Source organism: Microtus oregoni, unplaced genomic scaffold, assembly GCF_018167655.1.
Source record: "Microtus oregoni isolate MIOR12 unplaced genomic scaffold, Mior012 000034F_ref0000314, whole genome shotgun sequence".
Lineage (NCBI taxonomy): Eukaryota > Metazoa > Chordata > Mammalia > Rodentia > Cricetidae > Microtus > Microtus oregoni.
The window spans coordinates 6,161,141-6,182,115 of record NW_024543093.1 but is presented as its reverse complement, the minus strand read 5'-3'; the positions used below and the strand labels follow the sequence as shown (position 1 = coordinate 6,182,115).

At 48.6% G+C, this 20,975-nt stretch overlaps 1 protein-coding gene across 1 annotated transcript in view; it reads left to right on the top strand.

Annotated features, from left to right (window-relative positions):
• The window catches only part of Grhl1 (grainyhead like transcription factor 1), a 46,512-nt gene that overhangs the window by 9,087 nt on the left and 16,450 nt on the right, over positions 1-20,975 (top strand). The window contains exons 5-8 of the mRNA XM_041630160.1: positions 122-198; positions 1,717-1,873; positions 2,455-2,566; positions 3,910-4,004. Coding sequence (XP_041486094.1) covers positions 122-198; positions 1,717-1,873; positions 2,455-2,566; positions 3,910-4,004 — 441 coding nt within the window. The remainder of the gene's footprint in view (positions 1-121; positions 199-1,716; positions 1,874-2,454; positions 2,567-3,909; positions 4,005-20,975) is intronic.

Here is a 20,975-nt window from a genome sequence, read left to right as displayed (position 1 = left end):
GAAACACGCCTCAAAAGAGTTGTGGGTGACCTTACACACACACCTCATCCATACCAGACCTTCGTCGTTAGTAACGGTGATAACAGTTAAATGGTCGTGCCTCACTGCGTTGATATTTCAGGTTTTCTTCCCCTCGGACCTCAGTCTCCGGATGCCGGGCATGAACTCAGAGGACTATGTGTTTGACAATGTTTCTGGGTAACAGTTGCCTTCTTACCTGACTTTTGGACTTTCAGTCTCTGTGATCACTTCTCTTTTTGGTGCGTTGATCCTGACAAATCTGAGGTGGCTCTGGCGTGCTTTTGCCTTCCTCTGACTCCGCCAACTGTGGCCTTACCTTGGGTCGGGAGCTTTTCCCGCAATGATGCCCTGCGGGCCTCTGGTTTTTCGGCTTCCTTGATTCCTGGTGTTGGTGCTTTCCCTTCCCTGGCTTCCTTCTGTGGTGACGTGGGCTAGACTCTGAAGGAGATAGGGATGAAGGTAAATCACTGGCTGTCTGTTCCCTAAAGTGTGCAGAGAGATGACAGTTTAGGGATGAATAAGTTGACAAAGGACTTATTATTCTTATTAATGATAAAATAAACAAGTGTAACTTTTCCAACCTGGCAGCTTGTTTTTAGCTTAGCAAACTTACACCCTACTCTGGAAACAGGAGCATTTTCTAGGTTCATGAGAAGTATACAAACACCTCAAGATTGTTTTTAAAGTTTAGAATTTCCTTTTTATTTTATGTGTCTAACTGCATCATATTTTGCAGTTAAAAAAAAAAAAGAAAAAAAAACCAAGGCCAGTGAGGTGGCTCAGTGGGTAAAGGTGCTTTCTGCCAAGCCTGATGATTCCAGTTCAATCCCAGGAGCCACAAGATGGAAGTAGGGAATCTCCACACACATACTAAATAAATACATAAATGAATGTAAGGCCCTTGGTTTTCTGGATCTGCGGGATTTATACTTCCTTTATAAGTATATCCCAGGGTACAAGGGTCATAAGCTCACAGACATTATGGTTTGGGATAGAACTTCTAAGCTTTCCCTGTGATGAGTTAGGTAGTTTTAGGCGCTGTGAGCTGGACAACCTCTCTAGTTTTGTGACTAGCCAGCTTAGCTGTGTAATGGAAAGGGGGTCTTCAGATAAGGCATAAACTGGTGGCGTCGCTACGTTCTAATAAAACTTTATTTAAAAGTATAGGTGTAATTGACTGACCATCAGCCTAGGAAGGTTCTGAGCGGTTGTGTAAAGTAACAGGAGACGTAGGCAATCATGGAGTACCTGTCTGGGTGCAGGTGGAAGCTACAGAGAGTGCTGGCAGACACATGACCGAGTGCTGTGCTCCCAGCCCGTTTGCAACCTCTGCTCCATAAAGACCAGATTGGCAGCAAGCCCCAGGAGGTTCCTGCCTCCACCTGTCCAGTTCCTGATGTCATTTGTAGCACAAGCATCCAGATGTCTAGTTGTTGACATTACATCATAGAACATCTAATCGGTGTTTCGTAGCCCACTGTGTGAGGGTTTTTGGTCACTGAACACTTGTGTTTAGGATTCTATTTATCAATAAAAGGGGACAAGTGCTGCTTTTAACATGGCATAGTCAGCTGCATGTTTGCTGGTGCTCTTCCGTCCACGCACGCACGCACGCACGCACATACTTCAGGATTATGGTGTACCAGAAGCTTCCAAGAGACTGGCCCAGAAACCTGTTGCTTCTTTGTTCTGTAGGAACAACTTTGAGTATACCCTCGAAGCTTCCAAGTCACTTCGGCAGAAGCAAGGGGACAGCACTATGACATACCTGAACAAAGGGCAGTTCTATCCTGTCACCTTGAAGGAAGTGAGCAGCAGTGAAGGGATCCACCACCCGATCAGCAAAGTTCGAGTAAGTTCTGTACCTGATTCTGTTCTCCCGAAAACCCTAATACTTCCAGGCCTGAAGGGGCCAGGGCTTGTGGGCTGGTTTGTTTGTTTGTTTGTTTTTTAAGGATTATTTTTACTTTAATTCTTTTTTTTTTTTTTTTTTTTTTTTTTGGTTTTTCAAGACAGGGTTTCTCTGTGGCTTTGGAGCCTGTCCTGGAACTAGCTCTGTAGACCAGGCTGGTCTCGAACTCACAGAGATCCACCTGCCTCTGCCTCCCGAGTGCTGGGATTAAAGGCGTGCGCCACCATCGCCCGGCAACTATTACTTTAATTCTTATGTCTCTGTGAGTGTTTGTGTATGTTAGAGATGCCCTTAGAGGCCTCAGCTCCCTTGAAACTGGAGTTACAGGGCTGATGTAAGAGGCCCGATGTGAGTGCTGGGAACTCAGGTCCTGTGGGAGAGCAAGTACTCTTAACCACTGGGCCTCTCTAGTCCTCCACAGTGTTGTGTTCAGCCCTAACTGTCAGCTCTCATAACAGTGACTTTCCCTGAAGCTGCTCACCCCTTGCTGACCTTACGCTGTGCTACATTCTCATTCCTAGAGCGTGATCATGGTGGTTTTTGCTGAAGACAAAAGCAGGGAAGACCAGCTAAGACACTGGAAGTATTGGCACTCCCGGCAGCACACGGCCAAGCAGAGGTGCATTGACATCGGTGAGTGACCAGAAACCCACCTTCGCTCTCGGAGGCTCGAGTACCCCACCTGCCAAGTCCAGTTATTTTTGGCAGTGATGAACTTCCTGCCGAAAGCATTTGAATTTTGATGCCAGCCACAGATGTGTTCCAGGCAGTGTCCTGTGCCTCCTGGAATTAGGACTCCGTCCTTACTTCCTGCTTGGGGCCTGTGCCCAGGCAATGGTTTGCCATGTGACTGGAACCAGGTACTTTAGTCAGCTAACACAGTGTCTTCTTTCAGCCTCTCTTTCTGTATGTCCCCTTCTCTGCTGTGCTGGGCATGAAACCCGGGACTGTACACATGCTAGACAAGCACCCAGCCGCCGAGCGATAGCCCCCCACTCTGTCTGCACATTTGGGGAGCAGTGATGCCTTCTTTAGAAGTTGCTGGGGTTTATATAGAGATAATGATAAGATTTCCAAATGTGCAAAAGGAAATCACTTATCCAGCTATGTCCTGAGCTAGGTTGCTGATCTCGTTGGTCTGTGATAACCCAGTGGTAGATACCCAGGGTATGGCCCTACAAAGCATTTGTCCCCTTCCCGATTCCAGTCTCACACAATGCTCCTGTTTCCTTATCTTCTGGAGTTCTTGAGCTCTCTTTTCTGTAAGGCCCAGAAGAGCTGGGGCTGGGGACATGGCTCAGTGGTTAAAAGCACTTGCTGCTCTTCCAGAGGACCCGGGTTCAATTCCCAGCACCCACATGACAGCTCACAACTGCCTGTAACTCCAGTTCCAGGGTATTCAACACCCTCATACAAATATACATGCTAACAAAAAAAAGAATGACATGAAAAATAAATAAATAATTAAAAAAGAAAGAATCAGAAGAGCTGAGTTCTCTCTTCGCTGGGACAAGGTCTTTCAGTCTAGTTCATGCTGGTCTTAAACTCATTGCACATCCCAAACTGCCCTTGAATTCACACCAAAATCTTCCTGTTTCACCTCCTAGTTTCTAGGATGATAGGCATGTGCCTCCACACCCAGCTTAGAAGAACTGAGTTCTAACCTTGGTTCTGTAGATCAGTTTTGGGGCCTTAAGACCATTGCTTAAGCTTTTTAGACTTAAACTTCCTAATTTTGACCCAATGATATGGAAATAACTATATCTAAGCTTATCTCTATTTTTAAAAAAAAAAAAAACAGAGTCCTGGAATTATTTTTTCCTCCTTTATTTCGGCATTTCTTTCAACCCAACAAAATGCTTATTTAAATTGTCCAGAGGCTAATGCCGAAAACTGAGCATTTCTTGGCCTGCTCTAATCTCACGTTGACACTAACAGCCATGACTTTCTTTTTTCTCGTCCACTGCTTCATGTAGCCGACTACAAAGAAAGCTTCAACACCATTAGCAACATCGAAGAGATCGCTTACAACGCCATCTCCTTCACCTGGGACATCAGCGATGAAGCGAAGGTATTTCGTAATGTCCAGGGCACGTCCCCTCCGGCTGTGTGGAAAGGGGGTGGAGCGTCACGATTTCACAGCTGCTCTGCTCTGTGTTGTAGCTGTGGTTATGAAACTGTCCTTCCAGTCCCCACCCTCCTCCAAAGCCGTTTCTCTCGCCGTGCCTCAGCACAGGCTCCGGTGTGTGGAGCTGTCATCCGCAGGTGCCTCTTGTCTGGCCCTCACTCGGCCTCACTTCCTCATTTGCAGAGTGGCACACACCCTGCCCTCCATCCACAGTGACATAGGGATCAGTACAACAGCATCCCGTCAGCCAGGTGGGGTTCCTGCAGAAAGAGTAAATCCAAGTTACCAGCGGTGTCCATTTCCCATTGTACCAAACACAGCCGAACGATTCTTCTGCCTCATGCTTTTACAGTGCACAGTCGCCTCTGATTCAGACGGTCCCTTGGGCGATTTTCTGGGGTTTTTCAGGGGATTCTTAGGGACAAGGAAGCATATTTTCTTAAGCTGTGTCTCCCTTCCCATGGCACTCTCTCCATTTGCTTCATTAAATTATTAGAGTTTTGCCTGGTAGTGGTGGTGCACAACTTTAATCTTAGTACTTGGGAGGCAGAGGCAGTCTGATCTCTGAATTTGAGGTCAACTTGGTCTACAGTGTGAGTTCCAGGAAAGCCAGGGCTACACGGGGAAACCCTGTCTTGGAAAAACAAAAATAAAAAAATATAGAGTTCTGGTATCTGGTTCCTTTAAAAATCTGACTGAGCCCCAGAAACTCTTGGACAGGTGTTGGGGCAAGGTCCATCGCATGCTTTTTTTTTTTTGTTTTGTTTTTTTTTGTTTTTCTTTCTTTTTTTTTGGTTTTTCGAGACAGGATTTCTCTGTGGTTTTGGAGCCTGTCCTGGAACTAGCTCTTCTAGACCAGGCTGGTCTCGAACTCACAGAGATCCGCCTGCCTCTGCCTCCCGAGTGCTGGGATTAAAGGCGTGCGCCACCACCGCCCGGCCATCGCATGCTTTTGTTGCAAGATTAGTAATGCTTTTCTTCCAGGGTTCCCATGCACAGTCTGGTCACCTTTCTTCCATGTTTCACCCTCTCCTTTCTATTCTTCTATTTATTCAGCAAGAATCTTAGTCCTTATTGAGAGCGTAGCCCTTATAAAGCATGCCTGAGACTCTGGCTTGATCCCCAGCATCTCATGCCTGCTCCCCCTCAAAACAATTTTTTTTTAATTCATGCAACAAGATATGACATTAGAAGCTTAGAGTCACCAGGGCTTCGGCTTCTGTTATTTAAAGTTTCTTTTAAAAATCAAATCATGTGGCTGGGTATAGTGGCTCACGCCTTTACTCCAGCACATAGGAACCAGAGGCAAATGGATTTCTGTGAGTTCCAAGACAGCCTGGTCTACATAGTGAGTTCCAGGCCAGAACCAGAACTACATAACGAGACCTTATCTCGAGACGAAGAAAAAAAAGAAGGAAGAAAGAAAAAAGGAATCAAATAATGAGGTTCTTGGGAGTCACGTGAAGCTAATTCTACTGTCCCGCTGTGCCATGGTGGTTGTATCTAAGGCAAAGGACATCCTTCCACTGTATGAGATGGTCTGCAAGGAACTCTGGGGGTGCTGGGCGGTGGTGGTGGCACACGCCTTTCATCCCAGCACTCGGGAGGCAGAGGCAGGCAGGTCTCTGTGAGTTCGAGGTCAGCCTGATCTACAAGAGCTAGTTCCAGGACTGGCTCCAAAGCTACAGAGAAACCCTGTCTTAAAAACAAAACAAAACAAAAAAAAAAAAATAGAAACTCGGGGTCTGGAGAGATGGCTCAGTGGTTAAGAGCATTGCCTGCTCTTCCAAAGGTCCTGAGTTCAATTCCCAGCAACCACATGGTGGCTCACAACCATCTGTAATGAGGTCTGGTGCCCTCTTCTGGCCACACAGACAGAATATTGTATACATAATAAATAAATATTTAAAAAAAAATAGAAACTCTTGGGGCTGTGACTGCTCTCCGGCCAGCTCCCACCACAATATCCAAATGTCAGCTGGCTGCTTCATCCAGAGCTGGGTACTGGGTTCAGTTTTAGAGGGGCTGCTGGGGGAAGCAAGCCCACCACTTCCTGTATGTTTATCTCAGTTATTTTGAATTTAAAACTACAATAGGACTTAGTGTGTGGTTTCTAAGAAGCCCGGTAAGGGAGTTGGCCCTGCCCTCTGGGTGCTTCTGGTCTCAGGCTCTTGAGTTCTTCCTGCTTCACACAGGGAACCTGTGGAGCAGCAGCAAAGAAATACTGGACTGAGTTCTCTTTTCTGACTGCATTGACCTGTCAGTCCCTAGCTCAAGGGAGTTTGATTTTGTTTTTTGTTTGTGCTTGTTTGTTTGTTTGTTTGTTCGTTTGTTTGTTTTTTGCAGCTTTACTACCTTTGAAAAAGCAAAAGGCTGCTGAGGCCAGTTCTGCTGTCTGTTGGGTGTGGCTGGCATTAATAAGCACTTGTCAGGGCCTTGGAGATCTGGGCTGGAAGGACCTGCGTATGGGCAGGGAGCTCTGGTTTTTTTTTTTTTGATGTGTCACTCAAGGAAGACTGAGAAAACAGGGCCAGCAGGCCTTGTGCTTCAGGCTGACAGGGGCCTGCACCAGAGAGAAGTGCTCCTGGGGAGTCTTAGCCCGGCTAATGCACTAACGTGGAGTCAGAGCTGGCTTCCTCCTCTTACCCACTCAGAGTCTGCGCACAGTCCTCTCCTACTCCCGGGACATGGTGGTGTGCCATTTCTTAATGAGGCTGCTCCCTTTTGAAGCTGATACCAGACATCAGTTTCAAGCGTATGCTGGAATCCAGCAAGTCGATTCTTTGCTCTCCCCAGCCAAGTCTGTGCTTCTGTTTTCATACTTAAAGTAATTAATGCCTTGAGGTAGCTAAAGTGAGTAGTGTGCGTGCAGAATCCTGTAGAGCTGGGATGCTTTGTTTACTTACTTATTTTATGGAAGTATCTACCTTCTTAAATGGCTCCCTTTCTTGTTCTCACTGAGGTATGTTCCTCTTTTAATTAACTCATTGTTTTCTTAGTAGTGCTGAGGAATAAACCCAGGGCTTCATGCTTGCTAGGCAAGCGCTCTTCCAGCGAGCTATGCTCCAGCCCAGTATATGTTAATTCCCGATTCTCCCACGCAGACATCCAGGCTGGTGGGAGATGTATGGCATTGCTTTACTCTGACTTCTAATGGTAATATACACTCTCCGGCATGCCAGCATGAGTAAATCCAGAATTCTGACCCAGTAGCTTTCTCTGAGTCCTGCCTATTCGTGGGCTTCTGCCTCTTCATTTGATGTCACTGTTTTGAGAACAAACAGGTAAATCCTGAACGTCTCGACTCACGCACTGCTGGGGAAGACACAGCTCCAGTCTGGCTGGGCTCCACTCAGTGCGCCTGTGCGCACGCAGCTCATGGATGTAAGCAGGAACCTGCTGGTGCCACAGAAGCCTTAAGGGAGAAGCCATTTGTTTTTAAAGCAGACTTAGAATGTGAAGTTTGAAAACTAGGAATGTCTGGGTGTGGTGGCACACGCCTTTTATAGCAGTACTCAGGAGGCTGAGACAGGCAAATCTACCAGGGTTTACAGAGCAAGTCCAAGGCCAGTCAGTGCCGCTTAGTGATAGACTTCTTTGGCAGCCAGATGCCTTTGTGTTTTTAAAGACTTAGAAGTCTATAGACAGGTTACAGTTCAGCCCTTGACCTTTCTCTAGGCAGCCGTTCTGATTTCTTCTCTAACTCCGTGTAGCCAAGCTGGGCTCCTGAACATAGTTCAGCAGGAAGCGGCAGCATCTGCATTTGGACCTTCAAAGATTGGCGAGGTGCTGAAGTGTAGGATTTGTGGGAAAGGCAGAGGGCTCTCTCACCCAGAGAAGAAGAAGAGGAGATGAGGAGCAGGCATACAACAGAGTGGGCGCACTCAGCTGCTTGAACATTCCCCCTGGGCCAGCAGGCTCCTTCTGCCCTACAGGAGCCAGACTTCATCCAGCTAGTGCCTGGCGCTTAGACTAGCAAGGCTCTCCTCAGACTCCTAACTCCAGGTCTGGGGTCCCAGACTGTACCCCTACGACCATAGCTTACACAGGTCAAGCATTAAATGGACTTTAGGGAAGTAGCTTACTACCTGAAGTATAAATATAACATCACCATGTCGAGGGAAAATGTGTGCGTTTACTTTACACTTGAAGTTTGGAGACAGAAGTTTCAGTCGGGGTCTCTGTTCTGCATTAGTTAGAGCAAGAGGGAAGAACTGTGGATCTGCTGAGCTCCTGGAGTCTGCTTTTATCTGGCTTGGGTCATAAACCTTAAGTGTTTACTGCAGCACTGAGATTAGTGATAGGGAGGGAGAAGCCAAGAGATAAGAAATAGTGAGAAGTGAGAGGGAGAACTAAGTACTGTACTTAACTGTCACTCAGGGGCTGTGCTGACAGTCAGGGGCTGTGCTGACAAGTGGGCTGTGCTGACAGTCAGGGGCTGTGCTGATACCCGTGGGCTGTGCTGTCATTCAGGGGCTGTGCTGACACCCGTGGGCTGTGCTGTCATTCAGGGGCTGTGCCGTCACTTGTGGGCTGTGCTGACAGTCAGGGGCTGTGCTGACACCCGTGGGCTATGCTGTCATTCAGGGGCTGTGCTGACACCCGTGGGCTATGCTGTCATTCAGGGGCTGTGCCGTCACTCAGAGGCTGTGTCCACACTCAGGGGCTGTGCTGACACCCGTGGGCTGTGCTGTCATTCAGGGGCTGTGCTCTCACCGGCTGTGCCGTCACTCGTGGGCTGTGCCGTCACTCAGGGGCTGTGCCGTCACTCGTGGGCTGTGCCGTCACTCAGAGGCTGTGTCGACACTCAGGTGCTGTGCTGTTACTCAGGGGCTGTACTGACACTCAGGGGCTGTACTGACACTCAGGGGCTGTGCCGTCACTCGTGGGCTGTGCCGTCACTCGGGCTGTGCCGTCACTCGCGGGCTGTGCTGTGCTAGGGTGCCTTGCCATGCTCACACTCTATCCAGTGCCATGCAGCAGAGCTTAGCACTCTCAGGATCTTGCTGCAGCTTGGTGAAGCCAGGCACCTGAGGAGCAATACTAGATCCCGAAGTGGATAGCAAGTCCTCCAGGCTGGGTATTATTGTCTAAAGCTCTTGTCGCTGATAGGACAAGCATTGCAGACTCACTAATAGAAATTAATCTAGAGAACACTTTCACTGCTGAGAAATAAGTTTACTTTGGATGCTAGTCAGCTGCAGAGGAATGGAAATTATAAACCGAAAAGCAACTGGCCCTGGACAGCAGCACCACGGAAGGTCATCTAGCGGCAGCCTGGAAGTGGCTCTGGTCACAACCAACCAGACAGAATGGCAAAGAGGAAGATGGCAGCGGTTCAGAGCGTAGCTTCAGATCTCTTTGTTGTTTGCTGGGACGCAAACGGTTTAAGGATGTGATGGACAAAATCTAGCCAGTACGTTTCTCTAGTGCTAGTCTAAATGGCCGGCCTACGCTGTAGAGTGTGTCATGGCTGCATTCATGTGTCCTGCTCAGAAACTACCCATACCAAAGAGCTAGTTCCTGTGAATCGTGGGCCAGGCCCCTGTGTGTAGGGGGTGGGCTGATAGCAGGGAATGCTTGCACAGAGCCTGGTATGCTTTGCGTGTTGTGCCTGCCGCGGCTTGAGGCTGCCTGGGCCCTGGGTCTTCCTACACCACGCACCTGCAAGGCCCCTGGTACTCTGTGACATGTCATCAGACCTCCAGAAGGGGCTGCCTAGTCTCAGTGTATCACCCATGGGACTGACCCAACTGTGGGTGTGACAGCTCAGTTGACACACGGTTCAACTCTTTCCAGTTAGCTTCCTCCCACGCAGGGCCTAGGCTGAGGGAGAGGGCAGGGGCACGAGCTGCCTAAGGTTTCCAGCAGCACAGCAGCCTGTCCCTAGGAAAGCTGTGGGGTCCGACTGTAGGCCTCAATGTTTGCTGTAATCGGCTACTCTGAGAAGGGGCTCCCGGGACTCTGGGTGGTTGTTCTGGAGCACAGGTGTTTGTCATGGAAAGGCCATGTTACAGAAGAGAGAGGATTACAATGACTTGACGCCTACCTTGAGCTTTACTGGGAAGGTTCTTGTGTTGGGTGGAGTGACATCTTTCCTTTTGTCTCCTGGTCTCCACAAGAGCCGGTGGAGTTCCTGGGGAGGGACTATCCAGGCCAGAGGCTGTAAAAGGGGTGTGGCCACCCAGTCACTTGAACTTGGGATGTTTTGCATGTGTGTGTAATGCACTGCTTCTGAGATTGTTGTTTTGTCTAAGCATAATGTTTGGAATTCATTGTGAGAGTGTTTTTTTTTTTTTTAATGTGCTTGGACTGAACACATTGCTTGCATTTAAAGGGATTCCATTCTAGTGAAGCATCCATCGGGTGATATTAAAATAAGGCGGTGCCATGTTTGGGTGCATTAAGCTGGGACAGGTTTGGTTTGTTTCACAACTTTAAATCTCCAGTGTGAATGGGAGGGCAGGAGGGGAGAAAGAAATGAGTCACACGTCATCCTTGTAACTGCAGAGAAATGATGGGCCGGGGACTCACAGCTAAAGAGTCCGCTTGCTGGGCTGCCTAAGTGGAGCCCCATCAGGAAGCACTGTTACTCTTAACGGGAAGGACGTGGGCCAGCATGGCGGCTTCGCGGGCAGATGACTTGCTACAGAGCCTAGCCATCTGAGCTCAACCACCTGGATTTACATGGTGGAAGGAGATGACACACCCCCATATTTCTCCTTTGACACCCTGTCTCCCACATAACAATACTAAATAATAAATTCTTAAAATTTCAGCAAAGAAGTGACTTTCAGAGTCTAGGCAGGCAGACCATGGCTGTCTCTACACAGACACCTCGCCTCCCACCTCCAGGAACACTCAGAGTAGCAGCTACCTGCGTGGCGTTTATTTGACGACGAAGATTTTCTCCTATGTAGTTGAAAACACATAGTTGGGGTTGAGGAGGTGGCTCTAGGGCCTGAATTCAAGACCATGGCGAAAGCCTTGTGTGGCTACGCCCATCTTAAGGAGGATTGCTAGAGGGGGTGGCTGTGCACACCTGTAACACTGTTGTGGACGGCAGAGACAGGAGAGTTGCCAGGGTTTGGGTTCTGAGAAAGACCCTGTCTCCAGGGAATAAGAGAGAGTGTTGACAGACCAGAACACACACTAAGTAAATAAGTAAAGCTAAAACACTCATTAAAGTAAAAATTTAAAAACATGTGCCAAAGAGAGAGCCGCATGCCTGCAGAGAGTGAGGCGTCTGAGAGCCAATCTGTATTTAAAATGCCAAGATCATTTATTTCCTTGAGGCCGCTGCCCTGGGTGCCATCGCAGGAACAATTTACCTTTGAGACGTCTTTCTTTAAAAGCTGGGGTTGGGGCTTTGCGGCCACGTTATTTCAGAGTGTGAGTGCTCTGCGGTGTCTAAGGGAGAAGTTCCGTCTAACTGTAAACTGAAACACTCCGAGTCATGGCAGGGCTTTAGAACCCACGGATAACAATATGAGCATTTATTCAGTGTGTGCCTGAGGGTGAGGGCTGGCCGAAGGTGTCTCTGACTGCCGTGGAGACACTTGGCAGCTGAAGAAAGCCTCCGTTTGGTAGTGAAACTTTTATCCTGTGGAACAAGTTTCAGGCACCCCTGTCTATTTAGACACCGTTTGTGTTGTTGCTTGAGTTGCGTGTTTTCTTTTTCTCAGGGGAGGTGGAGCGAATTTTTACCCTTCCTCCACTCTGCCACTCTTGGGAAACAATGAGCTTCTTCTGTAGAGACTTCTCATTTGACAACTTGTCAACCTAACCTGCCGTCTCGTGTTTCTTCCTGGAAATCCCATCTGTGGCTTTCTCTGTCTTTTCAGTCAGGTCTGCCACTCCTATGTTTTGTCTTAGTTTTAATTTTTTTTGTAGGTTTGCTGCTTTTAACCCAAAGCAGAACAGTTAGGGCTCTGTACTGATGGAGCCTTGGAGTGAGGGGTCTTATGAGTAGCAGCCTTCCCACAGGCCCCTTGGCCTCTCCGCCTTAATCCACAGACTCTCCACCCTTAGCCCATTTTCTTTAGTGCAAACTCTTTTGGTCAGCAGTCAGCTTGCCTGCCGGGTCCCCTTTGTGACCCATGGGCTCGCTCACCTGTTCTGTTCTGTGCTGCGGGGATGGAATGCGGCCTGTGTTTGCCTTGAGTCACGCCCCCATACGGTTCTGCAGGTCTCAGAGCACACACTCTGCTTATTTGGGACAACAAGTGCCAGATCACTGCACCTGCCAAGTGTCCTTAGGTTCAGCGGGTCTTGCCTAGGAACATAACAGAGAAAAGGGGAGCAGGCAGGTCCCTCTAAATGTTTTCTCCTCCGTGCCTCTCTTTTATCTCGGTGACTTTTCCCCTGGCTCTCTGCATGGCACAGAAACCGAGACACTGTGTGGGCGTTGTGGGAAGCGGGCTGAGGCAACAGCCTTGCTGACTCGGAGCTTGTTTCCCCTTCAGGGAACGCCCCTCCTGGCCGTGGGAAGACTGCTAGTCAGTACTTTTTCCCCTCCCACGTCCCTGCCCGCCCCACCCCTTCCTGCCCATTTTCTCTTTTCTCTTGATGGTCATTTGATAGTCTGAGAAGCAACCCAAGTGTTCAACTGCCCTTGAAGCCCTCTGAGCTGGGCAGCAGTTGGTGGTGACAGTGTCCTTGTCGTCGTAGCATGGTTAGGACAGCGCAGTCACCTCCCGTCAGAGCAGGGAGCAGGTGTGACGCACCGGGTTATCTGGCCCATCAGTAGTGGAACTGGATGCTGCTCGGTGGGTGACTCAGTCTCGATACCGCCTCAGCTCCACACACTCATTAACTGCACGTGGACCGCGCAGCCTGGGGGTGGAGGCGGCCCAGAACCGAGAGAGAGGCGGGTTTGTTTGTTTGTTCTGCTCAGGGTGGGGGAGGGGAGGGCTGTGTAAAGGCCAATAAATGTTCCCTTTTAATTATATCTCGGCCAAGAACTGGGTCGTGATGTATAGTTTAAAATCTTGCCTACCCTATCAGCTTCGATCCAAGTCTTTAGCCTCACTGAACTGTACTAAAGAAAGAGTGATTTCCCTGTCTAGTGCTGTTGGAAGCGAGGCAGGAATGTGACCAATATTTTCATTTCGACTGTCGGGCAGTTTCTCCCCAGGAGGAGCTGCTTGCATCTTTACACTGATTTGGATAATTAAGTTTGAACTTACCCTATAGTTTCCACTTTCTTTTAGAATATAGATTACATTCTAGAAAGGACCTTATAGATATTTTATGTGTTTGACTAAGTTGAGTTTTGATATTGAAAAAAAAAAAATTGAGTTGGATTCCCAGAGGCCACTGGGACTGTATCCAAGATGGCTGTCTCTGTGTCTCCTGGAGCCATGTGGGCATCAGCTAAGTCCTGTGACTTATCTGCAACAAGTAGGAAGTTTGGCAGCAAGGAGCAGTTTGGTTTGAAACACAAGAGACCTTTAACTTCATGCCTCATGATCAAGGTGACCTTCCACTCCATTTTCTGTCTGGGTGTTCATGTTCCCCCGCTTTCCCGCTTCTCCAGTGTTCCATTGGTGCCTCTCCATGAGGGGCCAGGGAAGGCATTGATTGGCTCTGGGGTCCTGAGAGCTGGGTCCTACTAGGGCTGATGTCTCTATCCTTCTCCATCAGTGTCCTCTAACCCTGAACCTCACAGCTTGGCCCTGTCTGTCTCTAGTGAAAAGACTCTGAGAGCCAGAGACCATGGGAAGTGTGGCGTGAGAGAGAAGCGCGGACATCGAGGATCAGTGCATATGGAGAATGTCAAATTGTCCTCAGTTACCATGGTAACCTGACCAAAGCATCTGCCCCAGTTGAACCCACCTGCTTTTTCCTTTCGCCTCCATCGGAGCTTTTCTTGTGATGTGTATTGGGCAGTTAGAACTTTTTAACTGTGTCTTAATGCACAAGTAACAAGTCCTTCCCCGGAAGTCAGTCTGCTGTATAGGAGTACAGTGTCACTGGTTCACCCTTGAACTTCTCTGGACTAGTGTGACTCATTACTAACTTCCTTCCAGGGAGTTCTACACACAGAAATCAGTGCTTTGCCACTAGGGCAGAAAAACTGGCTTGAGAGGCCACTTTGCAAAATGCTGGCATCCCTGCCTGATCAGCCAGGCAGCCAATCACCTGTGCAGCTCTGGGAGGGGCCAGGCATGATTGGAGCAGGCAGCCTGACCTGAGGATCCTCCGAACTATGATGCTCATCATTGGTATAGCCAGGGCTGCTCTCGGGTCTGTCATGAGTGAGGCAAGCTCCGTGTTCTCGGGAGTTCAGGGAAGGCGCGTTTTCAGCCAGGGAGCCATAGGCTGCTGAATATTTTGGCCAAGCCTGTTTGAGATGGACTGTTCTCTTTGCCTTTCTGGGCAGCTGCTGTGAATGTAGGTGGGAAAGAAGCACCTGAGGCAGCCTGATCTGAAGAGGAGCCGCCATGTGAGGACTTAGCATGGCCCAGGGACGGGAGAAGCAGTGGTGGACTTGGGCTCTGCAGCTCCAGAGCCCACACTTAGTCACATTGGAGACTAAGCTAGCCGTAGTCCTCCCTGTCTAATTGCGCTGTAAAGCCGCAGATGGTCGGTGACGTAATCCCCATCTTATGGTTTCTGCACTGTGGTGAAACACCGTGGTCAGGAGCAATGTGGGGAGGAGAGGGTTTACTAGTCTTCTATTTCAACATCACAGTCCATCACTGAAGGAAGTCAGAACAGGAACTCAAGCAAGGCAGGAACCTGGAGACAGGAACTGATGCAGAGGCCACAGAAGGTGCTGGTTTACTCCTCATGGCTTGCTGAGTCTGCTTTCTTACAGCCACCATGGGCTGGGCCCTTTCCCGATCACTAATTAAGAAAACGCCTATAGCCTGATGGTGGAGAGGCATTTTCTCAGTTGAGGTTCCCTCCTTCCGGATGACTCTCGCGCTTATCAGGTTGACATAAAACCAGCCAGCTCCAGTAGCAAGTGAAAGCTGGGGCTGAAAAGATGATGCACTGGGTGACCCAGTCCGCGCTGTCGAGAAGCACCATGAACAAGTGCAGCGTGGGAAGGAAAGGGTTTATTTCACCTGTAGGTTCCATTCTATCATTGAGAGAAATAAGGGCAGGAACCTAGGGGTGGGAACTAACACAGAGACTGTGGAGGAGCAGTGGCCTCTGGCTTTCCCCCTGGCTTCTAGGCTCACCTGCCTAGGGATGGCACCACCTATGGTGGGCTAGGGCTCCTGGTGCTTTGAAAGGAAATGACCCCCAAAGGGAGTGACACTGTTGAGAGGTGTGGCCTTGTTGGAGGAAGTGTGTCTCTGTGGGGCGGACTCTGAGTTCTCTTTCCTCAGACTTCACTCAGCGTGAGTCAGTGACTTCTTATTGCCTGCAAGATGTAACGCTCTCCGCTCCAGCACCACCTCTGCCGGCACACTGCCATGCTCCCCACAATGATGATAATGGACTCAAGTTCTGAAACTGTAAGCGAGCCACTCCAAAGAAATATTTTCTTTATAGGAGTTGCTGTGGTCATGGTGTCTCTCCACAGCAATAGAAACCCTGAGACAACCCTCCTGCAGTGACTAGTACTTAAGAAATGGCCTCCCGGGCATGCTCACGGGCCTCTCTGGTGGAGGCAACTCCTTATTGAGGCTTATTATTCCCAGGCATGTCTAAGTTGGTCTCACCAGCACAGTGGGTAGCGCGTTTGCTATGCAGGTGTGAAGGCCTGTGTTCCATCCCCAGAGCCCATGTAAAAGGTGTGTGCCCTCAGACCTGGCAAGAGACAGCTCTTTATGTTCCTGCCTCTGGCCCACATCCCTGCCTGCCACAGAGAATGCTTGGTGTTTGCAGGCACGCTTGCTGTCACGGTCCCTTCTGTCCCCCTCAGGTCTCACCAAGAGCCAGTTCTGGCAGTGTGTTCTACTATTTCTCTGTTTGAGAATTGGGCCCCTGAAACAAAATCTTCGTCCCTTAAGAAACCTAGACTGGCCGGGTGGTGGCGCACACCTTTAATCCCAGCACTCAGGAAGTGGAGGCAGTGGATCTCTGTGAGTTCGAGACCAGCCTGGTCTACAAGAGCTAGTTCTAGGACAGCTAGGACTGTTACACAGAGAGACCCTGTCTCGAAAAAACAAAAAAAAGAAAAAAGGAAAAAGAAGAAAGTCAGTCCAATTGCCAAGGTGTGATTCCTATTGTTGACTGGGTCACCCACTCTGTGACGTCCTTACTACCGTTAGAGCACACTGCGTCATAAAAGCCAGAAGAGAGTGTTTTCACCCCCACAGCAGAAGTGTACCACAGCATGCAACCTTCTACCTGAATCTCTCAGTGGGATAAAAGTCAAAGCGGTGCCAGTCAGTGGTCATACTCCTTGTACTTGTACAGAAACATGGAGTGGCCGTCACCACCGTCACCGTGGTGCAGTAAAGCCAGCCTTTTTGTTATTCATGGGAAACACCAAGGGGTAGTGAACCCCACATTAATCAATACTGCCATGCAGGATCTGGCTCAACTCCACGGGAGTTTCATAACGTTTGGCTGATGGAGTCCAAATGTTTTGGTTTTCGAAGGCCAGGGGCCCAGGTGCCAGGCAAGCGCTACACCTGTGAGCCGCGGCCAGCCTTGAATTCCAGGTGTTTTGTGGAGGTGCCCTTTTCCATGAATTTGATATCTGGTTCAGAGTTCCCAGGTTTCTCCCTACAGATTAATGCACTTGCTAACTTACATGCCAGGCTAGTCTCTTCACAGCCCGTGGGTTTTGCCGGGATTGCACTCAGCTCGCAGTTAGGAAGAAAAGCCCCTAGCGAACTGGATGAATCAGAGGCTTAGGGACTTTACTTTTAGTCTCCTCTGCTTTGCCCACTGGGAAGTGGCTCCTGGGCAGTCATTTCTGAGCGCACGTCCTGCCTCCTTGTGTCTCTTCTGCCCTCTTCTTCCTTGGAGGGTGGACATGGGAGGGGTTGCCGTGATGCTTCTGGGAGAGTCCTTGCACAGCAGTTTGAGGTGTGGAAGAGCATATGGACAAAACTCCTGATAGGTCAATCCTCGGCTAACGTACATCCCTCATTTCAAGCTGCATTTTGCAAAACCAATGGAAATCTTTTTAAATATTCTGAGTGTATGAATTCTCAACCAGGAATGAGGAACTGTCCTAGAAAAATGGGCTGGACGTTTAAAAAGAATCTTGCAGAACATCTTTGGCCTGTTCAGTAGTTGGATTTTGTGATTAGGGGTTTGGTTTTGTTTGTTTGTTTTTTAGGTTTTATTTCCCTTGTAACGATTTTGGGTAGGAGCTTTAGTTGTGATCTTTTGAGATTACTGTTTTGATTGGTTGAATAACATCACATTTTCCTCAAAATAAACAACAAGGAAGTGTAAAAACAAAAGTCAGCCTTGAAGGCTCCTTCCACAGTAGAGACCTTCCCAGCTCTCTGAAGAAGGGAATGTGTGTGTCGGGCAGCCTTTTTGCAGATGTTAGCTATAGAATTGGAAGGGGTGCATGTGTGTGTGCGTGCTTGTATCTGTACACTCATGCATTCACGTGTGTTTCATGGAGGGGAAGTTGAGTATGTACCCATCTGTCTCCCTCTTTTACTCCTATGACTTCTCTGAAAAACTGGAGTTTACCCTGTGATGCTATCAAGGTGATTTGATCACCTGCCGGGAAGAATGGAGCAGTGTTTATCTTATACAGACTTGATTGCCTTGCTTTGCTTTTATTCTGGAATCAATCAATCAATCGCTCTTTAAATTACTTTATGTGTTTGGGTGTCTTACTACTTCCCTAAGTGCAGAGAAACCTGGAGGTTGATCTTCTTCAGCTCCCCCTCAGCCCCGAGTATAGCCAGCCAGTGTGGCTCTAGAACTCAGTGAAACGTCGTCAAGCCTGGGTTGGATGGCTTTGTAGACAATGGAAATGTTGGACTATGGAAACACTCCTTCTGCTTTGTCTTTTATTAAAACACATAAGCCGGGCGTAGTGGTGCATGCCTTTAATCCCAGGATGAGGAGGCAGAGGCAGGTGGATCTCTGAGGTCTAGCCCAGCCTAGTCTATAGAATAAGTTCCAGGACAGCCAGAGCTATGCAGAGAAACCCTGTCTTAAAAAAAAAAAAAAACCAAGAAAATGATGATAATGATAATAATAATAATAAAAACATATGCATTGAGTATACACATGTCTCTGATGCCAGGAACAGAGGCATCTGTGGTGTGATCCCAGGGGTCACACATGGCATGCAGTTCAGAGTCACTGCTAGAATCTCAGCCTGGGCACATTGCTTCATACAGAGGTGTTCGTTCTGAGAAAAGTTCTTCCCGACTTTGGGTAGCTGAGGATTGGCGTATGACCATAGAGAATACAGGCTCTGTGGATAGCGAATGTGCCTGATAGGCGTGTACCTCTGTAAAACACGCCTTCAGATACATCATGGATGAGGCGGTTTCATAGTCTCAGAGTTTCGGAGCCGAAGGAGGCCTTTGATGGTTTGAAGTATGCCAGTGTGTAGGAGACCATCCCCTTCACAGGGTGGTGTGATCCTGGTCGATCTTGTGACTACCCGGTAGCACCAGAGGGCGGTTCTGGTGTCAGACCCACCCAAGCAGAGGTGTTCCAAATACTCAGCCATGTGACCTACCCTAATGGGCTTCGGGATGTGAAGGATTCCAGCATGGCTGTTTTATGGAACAGTGTTTGAGAGATGGGCTCCCTGGGGTTTTTGGGTGCAGTGGCTCCCCTAGAGTGCTTGTCGGAGGAGGGAGGAGACAAGAGACCTATGTGTCTACCAAGTTCCCAGGCCAAATGGAATGAAGTTACATGGCACCTTTAATGTAACAGTGCTTATAGAAAGTTGATATCGGCAAATGTACTTTCATTTGTGTGTGTGTGTGTGTGTGTGTGTGTGTGTGTGCGCGCGCATGCGCACATGTATGTGGAAACCAGAGGTTGGTAGTGGGCTGTCTCCGTCAGTCACTCTCCACCTTATATTTTGAGACAGTCTCTCACTGAATTCAGAACTCACCAACTCTCTAGACTGGCTAAAAGCACAGACCCCAGTGATCCTCCTGTCTCTGTCTCCGCAGCGCTGGGATTATAGCTGCCATGTCCAGGTTTTAGGTGGGTGCTGGACCAAACACAGGTCTTCATGAGTGTGTGTCCCCAGACTCCTCTGTTTGACTCAGTCATTTTATCTGCAGTGTAATGACAGATTTGGGGCTCATCCTTCTTATCCACCGTAGACAGAACATCACAAGGGTCTGGAGTTGAAAGTGACCTGGAGATTCCGTGCCTTGGCTGGTCACGTGACAGCAGGGACCAGGGTTACAGCGCTAGTTAAGGACAGAGTGGGGTCAAATTTAGTTGCTTTGATTTTTCAGATCAAATCTACCTCTTTTGAGCACTTTACCCCTCCCCCAGTGAAAACATGGGGGGCGGAGGTATTGCTTTTTTTTTCTGACCTTTGGTGAATGCCTAAACCAGCGTGGGTATCACTTGGTCTGGCCCAGGATGTCCATGATGGCCTGGCATATTCTTCCATGATGCTACTGTGTGAGGCGTAGTAAGCCTACTGGTATGGCTGTTTTATCTGAGGAAGGAAGCGTTAGGATGCGTCAGCCCTTTGTGATAACTTTTGAAGCCTAAGTTGAAAAGAATGTTCATAAATAGGAAGCAGATGCGTCTGAGAAAGAACATGGAAGCAAGACTGGGAGCTGCTTCCCAGAGGCTCTGCCTTCAGCCTGATCCTGGGATCTGGCTAATTTGAATAGAGGCTTGAAGCTGGGAAGCAGGGAGACCGGGTTTGGGTTGCATTGCTGTGAAATCCTCTTGTCATGGGAATGGCCCTTTGAGTCAGAAGCTTCCTGGAATTAGGGAAATAGAGTGAGTTTTCCCAGGCAGCCATTTCTGAGTTAGGAATTGTGCCACATGGCCCAGGGTGACAGAAGTTTAGATTTTTCCATTTGGCTGGGAGCTGAAATGTACAGTGGTTTAGTAACTTTTATTGTTTACAATGACGCCTTCTTTTGTCACCCTTTTTTCTTATTAATTTTATTTTTCCCTTTCAGATTTCTTTTTTTCCTCACATTTATTTGTGTGTGTGTGTGTGTGTGTGTGCGCACGCGCGTGCGCACATGTATGTGCATGTATCACAGCATGCATGTAGGGGTCAGGTCTGGGTGCCAGTTCTTTCCTTTCACCATGAGGATTCTGTGTGCTGACCCCAGGTCGGAAGGTGGTGGCAAGTGTCTTTCTTTCCCTGCTGAGTCATCTCACCGACCCTGTTCCATATATGCCTCCTATATCCCATTTCATATAAGTGTTTTAAATATGTAGGAGAAGTCATCAAGTCAAAGCACGGATTTTTTTGGTAAAGCAGTTCATAAATCCCACGAGCCACTTCCCACTTGCGCATCTAGTCTTTAAACACAAAGAAAGTAGGGCTGGGAAAGTGACTCAGTCAGTAAAGAGCTTGTCTTGCAAGTGCGCAGGCCTGAGTCTGGTCTCCTGCTGGGTGTGGCAGCGTGCTGCTCCGCCTTTGTCACCCCTGTGCTGGGGAAACAGAAGAGGGTGATGGCTGGGATCCCCTGACCATCCTAGCCTCATTGCTGAGCTTCAGCCAATGAGAGGCCTGTCTCAAAGGTGGTAGATGGTGTTTAAAAGATGAAACCTAGGGCTGTTGTCTGGTGTGCGCGCACACACACACACACACACACACACACAAGTTGTTTTTGCTTTTTTAAAATTGAGTAATTTTGTTTACTGGAAATCATTAGAAAACTTTTAGAAGCAAGATACCATATTGCCAGAGTGTGAACAGTCTGGAGAGAGGGAGACATCTGAGCACCCTCCATCGAGATCTCCCACGAAAGGATAATGTCTGTGGGATTAGGTCCTGTGGAAAAGGAGGTTGCTTCACCATGGTAG